Below are 14,218 nucleotides of genomic sequence, written 5' to 3' on the forward strand. Positions count from 1 at the left end.
CTGGTCCTGTAGCCGTGTCTCCTATTCCTCCATCCTGAGCATGAGAAATGCTCCACACATACTTGATTCAGGGGCACTAACAAATGGGACTGAACCGCCTTTTAAACTGAGCACGATGACCTGTGCTTAGGTGTCTGCTTTCTTCTTAAAATGCAAATTACTGGAACAGGTAGTAAGGCTGCGCAAAAGTGCGGTGAATGCCTAATCCTCTCCCGCTATTACGCCTCAGGTTGTCTCAGCACTAACCCAGTACAGTCAGCCTTCTCCAAGCCAGAGGCCTCGGTATCCTCAACTCCACTGAGCTGTAGGGGTCTTTTCTAAGAATACCGCAAACATGGCAATGGAGTGATGGACCATTGTACTCCGGGTCACTGTTGATGTGCATCTGTCTTGAAGGGCTTTCTCTCTTCAGTGGATTTTTTTTTTTTTTTTTTTACTAAGGATTTAAGTGACAAACAGTTGCCTGAATATAAAGCGTAATTTCTTTCACAAAGAGAAATCGATACTTCTGAATAGTTGCAAGTGGAGAAATAATTAGCATATTATTACTCAGTAATTCTATTTCAACCTCAATTTTGCGTTTAGGATTCTAGGACTCTTCATCCGTGGCATTGAAGAAAATAGCAGGTCCAAGCGGGAGGGACTATTTCATGAAAATGAATGTATCGTAAAAATCAACCACGTGGACCTCGTAGACAAAACCTTTGCTCAGTAAGCATTTTTTTTCCATTGTTTTATTTACTGTGTTGATCCCTGGAGTACTTAAAATCATCACTGAGCTCTTAGTGATCAGAACTGTAGGTAGTAGGTAGAATGTCTGGTCAGTCGCCTTTGAATGACCCCAGGACATCCATTTTCAAATGCATCTTATGTGTGAGCTTCCTTGAAGGCAGCCTGCACATGTCCCTGTCAGCCACAGGAATAGTAAACTGCGGAATACCCCAAGCCTTCCCACCTGGTTGTCTGGATCATCGATAGATGGGTTTGTTTTGCTTGGGATATGGGTCAGTTAAACTGGTATTTAATGACTCTTCACAGACTGTTAGTTCAGCTTATTAATTAACCATCTTTGTGTCTGCAGTCTTCCTTAAACCTAAACATCTGTGAGAGATTTCAGTGAGGACTCAGTAATAGAAACAAATGAAAAAAATAAAACAAAATATTCTCCCCCAAGAAGTCATTTTTCTGCATGTGAAAATGTTATGGGAATAGGTTCTCATAGCCAAGAATTAGAGTATGCAGTGCTGATGCCGATTTTTTTAAACGTATGTTGGCGTTGCAGTGGGGTTCCGGAACAAGGGAACAAATACTAATTAATATTCCTTAGTAATGACCACCAGCTTCTCTTGTTTCTGACCAAAACAACTCATTGTCTATATTCTCTGTACCATTCTCTGTCAGTATTTGTATGTTTGATGGCACCGGGAGTTGGGGGCAGGCGGTATAAGTGGTTGTGGGTAGGAGGGCCTGTGGGCACTGGTTGCTTAAGTATGGAAAGAAATAAAGACTGTGGGGAGCCTGGGTGTCTCAGTCGGTTAAGCATCTGACTTCAGCTCAGGTCATGATCTCACTTCAGGTGAGTTCAGTTCCTGCCCACTTTGGGCTCCATGCTATTAGCATGGGATTCTCTCTCTCTCTTTCTGCCCCTCGTGGGAATCTCTCTGTTTCCTTCTCTCTCTGCCCCTCACTCACTCGCACCATCTCTCAAACAAATAAATAAGTAAACAAATCTTATTCTCGAAAAAAAAAAAAAAAAGAAGAAGAAAGACCGAAACACCTATTTCTTAAAATAATAATACCATTCTACTTTTTACAAGAACTTGATAGGTATGCAATGTGGAAACGGAGGCTCATGAAAATTCAGTATGAAGGTAGTATGGAGTAGAAACTGACTCCCAGTCAAGGAACTAACCAGAGGAGTTGGGCTGCCTCTGTGAGATCTTCTCCCCCTCCCCCACCAACATGGAGAAGTAAGGTTGAAGTGGAGGTTGGTGGGTGGGGGAGGGGCACTCAGATGGCAGTTGGAATTATGATTAATTATTATTTGGTATGGCTGTTAATGACACAGACCTAAAATAAAGGTAGCTTAAACAAGATGATTATTTTTTTCCTAAAGACAACCAAGTGCAGAGGCGGCAGTCCAGAGGTGGTACGGCAGTTCCTCAAGCATCAGCAAGAGAGGCGTTTTCCATCTTTCTGCTTTGTCATCCTTACTAAGTGGCTGCTCTCTTTAAGTTGTGTCGTGGTCACCAGAGGGCTGCTGGGGTTCCCCCATCACTTCTGAGTTTCGAGAAAGAGGAGAAGAAAGAATTTTCTGGCTCCCAGCTTTCCTGTAACCCTTTTGGGTAGATCATGTTGGCAAGACAGGCTGGGCAAGGTAGTCAGGGGGCACAAGGAGGCAGAAGGATGAAGGAGACAAAAGGTAGTAGGAAATTTGAGGCAAAACACCCAGGACTAAGACAAAAAAGTAAAAAATACAGGCACTCTATAAGAGAATAGCAGGGAGGGTGCGTATTAGATTGATAATTCGCTATGACATTTGGTACAACCAGTATAATCGATATCTCCAGGAGGAAATGTTTGTGTCAGAATTGAAATTCTGGAACACAACCCATCTCAGGGAAGACCTGTACTTTCGAATAAAGCCCTAAAAGGAAACGAACTGATAATCTGGTCAGTAATACAAAATAATTTTTTTCATCTAAAATTAAAGTTTACTTTTGTATCTACTTTAGTAATTGCCTCTGGGTGGATTTTCAGATTCGGAAATACTCAAAAGTTGTGGGTCCTTGGACGGGTTATTTGATCTCTCTGAGCCTCATTTTCCTCATTTTGCAAAATAAGAGTGAATTATACTTACCGAAGAGGAAATGAGAAGATTAAGAAAGTTGTTAAAAAGATCAAATGAGAGAATTGTCCATGTTAGTCACCCAAGTGTCGCCAGCCCCGTGTCTGGGTACCTCGTGGTCAAGTCCTAAGTGGTAACTAGTACTTAGTTTGCAGCCATCCTGGTAGTAATAGTGACAGTTTCTCCTTTCCCTGTGCTACTGTGCTCTCCTGTTGCCGTGGTTTGGGGTGCATTAGGGGCCACGCTAGAGCGTGGTGTCGTGACATATTTACTCCCTCTCTTTGAAGGGCTCAAGATGTCTTCCGCCAGGCAATGAAGTCCCCAAGCGTCCTCCTCAATGTGCTTCCACCTCAAAACCGTGACCAGTATGAAAAATCAGTCATTGGACCGCTTAACATTTTTGGTGACAATGATGGCGTTTTGAGAACAAAGCTGCCTCCTCCTGTCCATGGAATATCAGGAATAAAAACAGGAACAGGAACAGGGCGTCCTGAAGAGGATGCATCGACTTCCCTGCAACAAAACAAGAGCCCCCGAGTCCCAAGACTGGGTAGAAAGCCATCCTCTCCCTCACTCTCCCCTCTCATGGGGTTTGGCAGCAAGAAGAATGCAAAGAAAATTAAGATTGACCTAAAGAAAGGTAATTATTACATGATGCTTAATAGCATTCTATTATTGTAACACGTAAAATTGGTTAAGAGAAATGCATTAAGGCTAATTTTGTTCATTCTCCCTTCATTTAATTGTATCGAAGAATAGATTTAAGTAAGTTACCTAAGTTTCTTGAAATTGTACTACTTTCTTATTCTTTCCTTCTGGAGAGTATAGCGTATTTGAAACAAAAGCAAAAATGATAAAGACAGGTTGGCAAATGGAAAGAACCATTGCAAACCTGAGAAAAACGTAACACTAAAGAAGCACTGAAATTCGGTGGAACCCTTTTCGCAGCAAGATGAGTGATTTTTGTAGCACCTTGTAGATAGAGTCTAAAAAGCGCATATTTTATTTGTGGTTCTCTAAGATAGTTTTATACCAGCTAAACATTTAGTTCTCAAAAAGCAAGTATGTGATCATTATAATGGATAATTATTATATATAATTATGTAAGTGAAATTTCGCTAATTCAACATTGCAAACAGTTTCTCAAAACATACTTAATTTCAAAAGCATGTATAACCTTACCTTCATCTTTTCCAACTTTTCTATGCATTTCAAGCCCAGATCAGTGAGACTAGGGCATTCATATACATGCATATTTATGCAGTATTATACACATATACACACATAAGCATTCATGCGCTTCTGTGCTTTTGTTTATTTTGTAACCTCCTGATAATCCCTTCCCCCTCTGCGGCCTTCTGCAATCTGATGTGATTCTCAAGACTCAGTTCAAAAGAAACCAAAATCTCAAAGTTTTGTCTGAATTAATACAGAATTTAATGATCACAAGGTAGTTTTAAAATACTCATTAACGTATATCAAAAGAAAATAACTTATGCCTTTAATTAGGATATGGTGGTTATTCTGAGAGATCCTCTGGTCAGAACTTTGTCCCCCCTTAAGAATTCTGTACTGAGAAGAAACTGTATGGACTAGGAAGTACAAATTCTCTAGTGTGCTTGGCAATTAGGCTTTTTATATAAATGCATTGTTGTTTTTTTTTGTACAAATTATCCAGCTATGTCTAAGACATGGGATTGAGTGCTTTGAGGACAGATAAATCAGACACAGAACATAAGACTCCATCAGAAAGCCTTAAATGCAAAAATAAAGACTATGACATCACAGCTGTACTTTGGGAAGATTAATCTGACAGCAGAATAATATGCCGAAGATGAGATCAAACAGTGAAGTATCAATAAAGGATACATTGCATCTGTCTAAATATAACATGGATGCCTTGTCCGGTGACTGGATGTAGGAGAAGGGAGAGAGAGAGAATTGCAGGTGGCTTGTTCAATGGTGATGCCATTACTAGAAATGAGAGTTTTTAGAAGATGAGTGTATGTGAAAAGCCCAGGATCTGAATCAGAGAAAGGAGGTCATAGTGAAGTTTGAAATGCTGGTGGAAATATGTGCATGGTCATATGTAAGAAGCTGATACCAGAGAAATTAGGGCCAGAGAGATTTAGGTGTCATCTATAGGGAGATGGTAATTGGAGCAGGAGCTGGCCAAGGCAGAGAATCTAGAAAACAAATTGTACCAGGTAAGAGCCTTGGGAAACATCTATGTTCATGTGGGAAAACCGTGGGTAAGAGAGAGTGACACACATAATATGATCAGAGAGGTAGGAAAATAATCAGAAAATAAAGGTATGAAAACCACAGAGGGGGCATTAATTTCAAGAAAACAACTGAGGAGAAGTGTCAAAGCTAGAGAAAGGGACAGATCAGAATAGGAAAAATTAATGGATGTGGTCATGGGTAGGTCATTGGTGACGGAAGGCTGAAGAAGAAGTAAGATTGAAGTAAGCATTCTTTAGGGTACAGATATTTGAGCATACCTTCAGATAAAGTGAAAACCACATACTGGAAGAGAGAGATTGGAGATGCAAGAGTGAGGGAGGGGACAATGGGACGCAGCATGCAAGGAATCGAGACCCAGGTGCAGGGAGCTGCAGGGAGGCTAGCTGAGTGAGTGCCTGATGAAACTCATGTCAGATGGCCTTTGGCTTCTTATGGTTTACCGAGAAATCAATCTCCTGGGTTTATGGATAACATGTGGTATTTCTTCTGGTACCTCAATAAACGAAAGTGTTACACATCTGCATTGGGCCCTAAATTCACTTTGAAACCATCATGGCCTGTCAGGAACTATAATCTGTATTTGCAGCCAGAACAACTGAAGTGTGTTTAAAATATTTCCTGGAATGTAAATATTTACTTACTTGACATTAGTCTAAATTAGGTAGATTTCGCTGTTAAGGTTTCTACTTAAGGTGACCGTGCATTTTCCTGGTCTTACACACTAGGCCCTGAAGGACTGGGCTTCACTGTTGTTACCAGAGACTCTTCCATACATGGGCCTGGTCCCATTTTTGTAAAAAACATTTTACCAAAGGGAGCAGCAATAAAAGATGGCCGCCTGCAATCAGGGGACAGAATTTTGGAGGTAAGAATTGGAGCTAATATCTTCAGTAAAGTATCCTGGGTGTTTACATAAATACATTAATATTTATATTTTGAATATAAAAATTGAAAATTATTACTTGTAGACAAGATAAGGACTTTAATTATATTAAAAAAACTGACTTTAAGCCCCCATAGAGTCAGTTATGAAAGGACAAGTAACACTGAGAACTCTTCCCTATTTCCTCCTTCTCATATCTACCTCTTAGGGTTCCTGGGAATTTGAATCATCCAGGAATTCATCATATATGCAATTATGGCTAAGAAGTCTCAGAGTTATAGCCATATTCTGGCAACAGTTTCTTTAAACTTCCCACAGGCGTAGGCCAGCCTGCCTCAGGTTGATCTAGGCTTATAAAGAGGTATTTGAAACACCCCCAAAGCAAGAGAATTCCCCCCTCCCATGTATTTTTGTGTGATAGCATCATCTTCTTAGCGAAATATATATTGTTAACTTGCCTTCCAAGAAACCATCCTCATTGAAACTGGCCGGTTTTATTTAACATTCTCATGGCATAGAAGCAACACTATACATTTGTATATAGTTCTAGTTATGAAAGAAGATGCACCAAGTAATTAATCCAGCTCCAAATTATAATTTCCAATAATCTATGATGACCCGGAGACTATAATTTTCAAAGATGGAGAACACTAATTGTAACAAAAGACTTTTACTTCCAAAGAAATTTGCTGTGTGATTGTGGTCCATTGTTTGCTTTTTAGCGTTAGGCAGAAAATGGTGCCAGTTAAGCATCTGAAATCTACTTCTTTCCCGTTGTAGGAATCATTCTCCGCTCTCACTTTGATTTTCCCTTCCTAAGAATGTAACATCCCATGAGAAGCTATTAATTACTGACTATCTAAAGGGATCTAGCGCTGGGGCGCCTGGGTGGCTCAGTCAGTTAAGCATCTGACTTTGGCTCAGGTCATGATCTCACTGTTTGTGAGTTTGAGTCCCATGTCAGGCTCTGTGCTGACAGCTCAGAGCCTGGAGACGGCTTCAGATTGTGTGTCTTCCTCTCTCTCTTCCCCTTTCCCACTCACGCTCTGCCTCTCTGCCTCTCTCAAAAATAAATAAAACGTTAAAAAATGTTTAAATATGGGGTGCCCGGGTGGCTCAGTCGGTTAAGCGGCCGACTTCAGCTCAGGTCACGATCTCACGGTCCATGATTTCGAGCCCCGCGTCGGGCTCTGGGCTGATGGCTCAGAGCCTGGAGCCTGCTTCCGATTCTGTGTCTCCCTCTCTCTCTGCCCCTCCCCCGTTCATGCTCTGTCTCTCTCTGTCTCAAAAATGAATAAAAAACGTTAAAAAAAATTTAAAAAAAATGTTTAAATATATAGAAACAAAGGGATCTGGCACCTCAGTCATGATGGTCAGTGCGGTACTGGTACTTTGAGCATAGTTGGTTTGGGCTCATGTGTTCAGTTTCATCTGTTCCAAGCTTTATTAATTGTAGGAGCCCATTTGCTACTTACCTGTGGAAACCATCTAGGGTAGAAGGAGACGAAAAGTGTTGTGATCTGTTCATATGATGGCATCCATTAGGTTAATGGCAGAGATGTCACTGGACGAACTCAAGAAGAGCTCGTGGCCATGCTGAGGAGCACCAAGCAGGGAGAAACAGCATCGCTGGTCATCGCCCGTCAAGAAGGAGCTTTTCTTCCCCGAGAGCTGGTAATGTTCAGGTCACAGTCTCACTGAATCTTCGGTGCAGAGTTTACTATACCCAGTGAATTCATAATAGCTGAGAGATGAGTTCTAAGTCACAGGTTTCATCTGTAACAAAAATTGAATCACACTAAGTATTTTGTCCCATTTGGGGGTATCACAGCTTTATGATGTTAATGCGGTGAGTTGGATAAATGCCAGCAGTGCTTCCGGGGTACCAATTCAAACACCCTTTTAAGGAAGCAATTTAACATTATTCAACAAAATAAAATACCCTTTGCGTGCTCTATGTTTGCTTTATGCAAAACGCAGTCAGCAAAAATGGTCATGCCCTACCTTAATGCAGTTTGCAGTCTAAAAGGAAAGAAATATAACCAAGTATTCAAAATGATGATGGTTATGAAAAAGAATTGCAAGGTCCTGTAGTAACAGGTACAAGGGAATCTAGTCTTGAGGGCTGGGAAATGTATCCTGAGGAAGAGAATTTCAAAAGTCTTGTTAAAAATGTATATCCTTTGACCTACTAACTGCACTTCTAGTAATCTGTCCTAAACTGATCATCAAAGAAAGATGTGGAAAAAATTCATGTACATGGATTTGTTTTCTAAAGCCCTGTTTATTGTAGTGATATATTGGGTGCTATACAACCAGAGGTATTAGTTAAATAAATAACTAGGTAGCTCTTCAGTGAAATATAATACTTAAAATGGTCTCTGTGGAGAGCTGATAACAACATGAGAAAATGCTCATAGTGTATTAAGTTAAAAAGTAGGTATAGATGATATATATAGTCATTAAAAAAAATTGGGGTGCCTGGGTGGCTCAGTCGGTTAAGCATCTGACTTCGGCTCAGCTTACGATCTCACAATATGTGAGTTCGAGCGCCACGTCGGGCTCTGTGCTGACAGCTCAGAGCCTGGACCCTGCTTCGGATTCTGTGTCTCCCTCTCTCTCTGCCCCTCCCCTGCTCATGTTCTGCCTCTCTCAAAAATAAACATTAAAAAAAATTTTTTTAATGATATCTATAGCATGATCAAATCACATTAAAATATCTTCAAAAGAACCCCCCCCCCAAATGGCAGGAAATGCACCCAGAATGTTGGGATTATGAGAGATTTTAATTTTCTCATTTTTAAAATAGTGAACACGTATTATTTTATTATTGATGTATATATTTAAGAAGACTATAGAAAATTCAAGGGACTTTTATGACTAATAATAAAAAGGAATAGATGTGATAAAAGGACTTTTAATTACCCCTTCTTTTTTTAATTTCTTTTGAATCTATATAAGAAATGACAAAGGTACATATAGGTAATATGATAGGTTCCCAGAGTTACATCATCAGAACCAGTGAGGGTTAGTTGAGAAAACTGACTATAGTTAGCCTGCAAAAAGGAAAATTTAGGGCATATTTTGATTGCTATAAAATGGGTAAAGAGTTAATTGTATGGATTAATATGTTTGTCCAGGTAGTTTATATCCATTAATATACTTACGTATTAATTAGACGATCAATTTACCAAGTACATGCTCTGCACTAAGTTGGAGGTTCTGGAGATACAAAAATAATTAAGACTCATTTCCCGCCCCTCCTTGAGCTGGTACCAAAACAAATATTTGGAAGTGATAATATTACAAGTTACAGTAGTTTCTAACTGTTGGAGCTGTCCAAGAAGAAAATAGGCAACTTAGAATATTGAAACAGAGACTGCCTTACCATTTGTCAGAGATGCTCTAGAAAAAATTCTCCCATTGGTAACATGGTAAGACTAGATAAGCTCTAAGATATCTACTCTAAGTCTGATATTCTGTTATCTATGTTTATATTCATGTTTGAATATACAGGCTTCCTGAATCGCCTCTCTCATATATTAATGCTCCTTAGTACTGACCAAAGGACCCCATTCTCTCCACATTTCTGGTCCTTCCTTCTCTTTCACATCATCTTGTCCATTTTTCCCCTTGGCCTATTGAATGCTCTAGGTAGATCTGCAGTAAAACAGGGAAGGGAAGAAGATTAGGTGGCATAAGCCATAAAGACTATATTCCCCACCTCTTTTCCTCCACTTGACTCCTCCATTCCCAGCCATTTTGGAAGGCAGAATCATGAATTTCAGTCTCACTTCCTCACGGAAGCTTCTTGTTCTTCCTAAAAAGAAATGCTGCAGAAACTTGGAGTCTGAATATTTTTTTCTAAAATGCAGATGGATTTTTCTTTCAGTCCCTTACTTACGTAAAGACTTTGGTCTTTCTTTCCAAGAGCCACAGTGAGAAGAAATAATTAGAAAGAGGCAGCATGTATATATAACAGGAAGCCCTTTCACTTCTTGTCCAATTCTTTGGTTGCTTGAGATACAACTTTTAGGAAGCTTTGCTGGGACTATGTACTTGTTTCAGGGATAAGAACAAGGAAAGAAGTTTTGACTGGGTATTCTCCTCAACTATGGTCCTGGAATGAGTAAAACCCTGCATAGAAAGAGAAGCATTCCAGCCAGCAAAAGAACCTAATAACAGAGCTCCCTCTAAGAACTCAAACTCTCATGAGACCCTAGTTTCTCCTCTAATAGTTTCTTATACCCCTTTCCTTTCTATGTCTTCTAGAATTCCTAATTCCACAGCTAATTTCTTCTTCCTAGAAGCTTTCTGCCTGCCCCAGGTAAGGGGGAGAGGGATGCTGACGTTACCCCAGTTTGAAACTCTGAATGTATTCTCAATCAAACACAACTACATCTGGAAGTTAATAAATGTAACAATAGAATTTTCAGAGTAAAGGGAGCCCAAAGAATCTGTATGTCTGACTCTAACTTTGTACATGAAGAAACACAGGTCCAGTTTGGTTAAGTAACCTATTGATGGTCCCTTATTGTTAAGGGGAAATAGAGGCCTGGGTTTCTTAAGGCTTAGTATTGTCTCTGGAGTTCAACTCTGCAAGCTCACCGTCATACAGTGTTTCTTTGTGGTTTAGAGCAGCTCACAAAATGATTCTTAAGGCTCAGTTTCCTCATCTATACCATAAGATTGTTGTGAAGATTAGAAGAGATCATCCATGCAAAGCTCTTGGCATAGTTTCCGGCCAATTGTAAGTTCTCAGTATATGTCAGCTGCAATTATTCTAGTACCTTGCCACCTCTGTAGAATCAAATACAATAAAAATGTAATACTATATTTTAGATACATTACAGGTAAAAGAGATTTATTCAGGCTTGCCTGGGACTAACCACTGTTTTGAACAGAGATTTTTTATTATTGTTTGAAAATACATACTGGTCTCCAAAATACTGAATTACCAAAAAAAAAAAAATTTTTTTTGTTTGAAACTGAATTGGTAAGTCAGGCAGCTTGTATATATTAGTTCACTCTCATTTAATAGAATTTAGTGAAATTTGATTTCTGTCCCTAAAAGTGACATCATAGGCCAAGCCCACCAGGGAGCATATTACATCAATTGTGCAACTGTGAGATTATGAGTACAAATAAATTATTTGTTCTTTTTGGTTTTTGTTTTTTTTTTTTTTTTTTTAGTGTTATACCAAATTTGGCGGGCCTGTGGTTAGCATTCATTCTCCTAGAATTCTCTGGCAAACAGTCTAGACGCTTTAAAAACTATTCGACTTGTGATTATCTAAATATGTGGAATATGCTTTGTAGCCACAGCAAAGCACCGCATTCTTGAGGATTATAAGCACCGAAGTAGTGTGGACCCAGAACCTTCGTTCTGGAGAAATATGGAATAGTACTCTTTGTCCGGCCCACATGCCTTCCTTGGGTGCTAAGTAGCAAGAATCCTACGGGAAGTTTAAAGAGAGGTCATGTGTGGCGTGCACGGTACTATTTCAACGTGAGCTGCTTCCTAGTGTGACACACACTGCACTCTTTGAAAGAGCAAACTGAAGAACAGTGTGCTATGTGATGCGTTTTTGTGTTTTTCTTTCAAAAAACTGAAGGTATTATCACTTTGGTCTCTCCTCCCTTATCATGATTGATGCACATGCTTGACTCTCTATTGAAAATCTGGCAGGATGAGGGAAGGACAGTACTTCCTGCTTTTGTCTTCTTCTATCTCCTTTGAAGAAAACAAACCATGTTTATTGTTTTCCTGCTCTGAGAAACCGTCCTGTTCCTTTTCTTAAGCCTTGCTGTTTCATGAGCTCTCAACCCCTTTAACAGCACTGCTCTGCCTGTTTTCTGACAGTTAAATCTTCCTTATTTCCTTGTTATCTTAGCTTCTTGTAAAGTCTTAACACTTACAGCCAAGGGAGCATGTGGTCAGCAGTTACACAGGAAGTCCCAAGATAGGATGGTCTCTCGGATGTGACCCTCTGTCATTCCAGAGGCCTGAGCGCCCACTTCCTGGCCATTTCTCCTGACCTGCCACATGAGAACTGTGCTGAATTATTTCATTTGCGGGTCCATGTCCTTCCTCCTGAAGGCAGGACAACTGGTTGGGATCACAAATTTAGAAGCACATGTAGCCAACCTTCATGCCATCAGTGGCAGGCTGGGTTCAAAATCAGGTGAGAGGAATTCATGTACTAGCCTCACAACTATTTAGCTCTTTCTAGTATCTTTACCAAAAGAACTGTGTGTTTCAAAGGTAATCCTTCCAGAATCCCAGGCTCGAAGAGCCTTTGATGTCTTCACCCCCTGACTGGGTGAGAGTTTATTAAAGAGGTGTTCACATAAGGAACGTTTTTGCAAAAGGGACTTTGAGATTAGCGTTGGTAATAGAATCCGAAGGTGAAACTGCGCTGTCTGCAGTGAAATAAAACTGCGCTACGGAAAGAGGGCTTTGTTGGCTGTGTTCTGAAACAGACATGCTCTGCCAATTCTTTTCTATCCCTGATAACCAAAATTCTTGTTTTCTTATGCAAAGTGTCCGTTTAGGAAAGATCATGACAAACGAAAGGTTTTTCTATTGATTCGTTGCCTGTAGTTTTTGAGAGTTTCAGAGAGACAGACAGAGAAGGAGAGAGAGTGTGTGTTGTTTGTCATGTAAGTGCATAGACACGCACACGCATGTGTGTGTCGTCTTTCCTTTATTGGGGAGAAAAAAAAAACATTGTGCCGTTTCTTTGTTAACCTCTTTAATGTTTCATGTTCTGACCTGCTGCCTTATCTTTAAATTATCCTGAAAATCACAGCAACCCCTGGTGGGTAAAACGAGCTGAGAAAATTTCAAATGTATTTATAATTTCTACCTGCCAAGCTTGCCTGCTATTAAATGCTGGCTTCTGCAAGTGGAATGAACTCTATTTCAAGCAAGCAAGTTCCTCCTGCCTGGCATGATCGAGATTCAAAAGTTAGCAATGTTGGTCATGTGGATTTGACCTTCACTTAGGAATATTGCTTTTGCTGAGGAAAAAAAAAAAAAAAGATACACATGTGTGTGGCCACTCCCCTAATAGCTGCTGAGCTCAGTGTATTCCTACACTACCATATTTACTCATCCCTGCGACTACCTTTGCAAATGACATGGGGCTCCGACTCCTTGACTGTTTTTTATCTTCTTACGAAGTGAAAACTTCATACCTTCAAATGCCAAATTATTTAATATCATAAATCATGCCAGAATTTTCGTTTGAAATCTTAGATGAACCTCATTTAACTGATATATTATTTTATTCCCTTTGGCTATTAGATTCAAATGATTCCATGCTTAATTAACCAAGGTACTTAAGGAAGAATGAATATTATAGCAGCTATTTGTGGATAAGTAGCAGAAATTGAAGGATGATTTCAGAATGATTTGTCTACCTAAACCAAAGTGCAGGAGTTATGTTTTGGAATTTAGATAATTATGCAGAAAACGAAACACAGCTATATTTTATGGGTTCTCCAGATAACACAGTTCTCGAGACTTAAGATGGAGTCCTTGCTGAAATAGAGCCTCCGCTTCTGCTTCTCTCTTCAATAATTTTTCCCCTCCTTATTGCAATTCCATTCAGTCAGTATTCAGTTAATCCTAGTCATGTTTCTGCAACGTGAACTCCAGAGATTAATAAGATGCATTCATGTCCTCAAGGAGCTTCTACCTATAAAGAAAAAAAGAGTTATGAGTTGATCAAATTATGCAATTAAGTGTTATGGGATTAAGGTTGGGGGGCTGAGAAAACCCTTTAAGAATAGTACAGTATTTGAGAAAGGTCTTAATTGAGTAGGATTTCAAATGCAGGGCTTACAGGGCGAAGAAAACAGCACTTTCAAATACTCTGAGATTAGAAAACATAAAATACATCAAGGAGATAGTAGGCAGCCCAACTTGACAGCTTACTGAGCAAGGTCTAACATGAGAAATTGTGTTGTTTGGAATAAATTGGAAGGGGTGAAAAGACTGTAGGATACCTACTAAGAGCTCTTTGTATTTGGCTTTAATGTAATCGTTTGGAGCCTGGGATCTGGGATCAGTTGGTGGGGTCGAATCCTCACTTGGCTGAATGGTCTTGATTAAATTATTTCCCTGAGCCCCCATTCCTCATCCCTAATGCTGGGATCAGAGTAATGCCTACCTGAGAGACTGTTAGCATTAAATGTGTAAAGTGTTTAGAATAGGGCACATAGAATGTGAATCC

The 14,218-nt window shown here is 39.8% G+C and overlaps 1 protein-coding gene across 1 annotated transcript in view; it reads left to right on the forward strand.

Moving 5' to 3' along the window:
- Positions 1–14,218, forward strand: part of PARD3B (par-3 family cell polarity regulator beta) — a 1,010,919-nt gene that overhangs the window by 554,508 nt on the left and 442,193 nt on the right. The window contains exons 7-10 of the mRNA XM_030325489.1: positions 586–711; positions 3,136–3,488; positions 5,821–5,960; positions 7,524–7,652. Coding sequence (XP_030181349.1) covers positions 586–711; positions 3,136–3,488; positions 5,821–5,960; positions 7,524–7,652 — 748 coding nt within the window. The remainder of the gene's footprint in view (positions 1–585; positions 712–3,135; positions 3,489–5,820; positions 5,961–7,523; positions 7,653–14,218) is intronic.

The sequence above is a fragment of the Lynx canadensis genome, chromosome C1 (genome assembly GCF_007474595.2).
Source record: "Lynx canadensis isolate LIC74 chromosome C1, mLynCan4.pri.v2, whole genome shotgun sequence".
In the NCBI taxonomy this organism is placed as follows: domain Eukaryota; kingdom Metazoa; phylum Chordata; class Mammalia; order Carnivora; family Felidae; genus Lynx; species Lynx canadensis.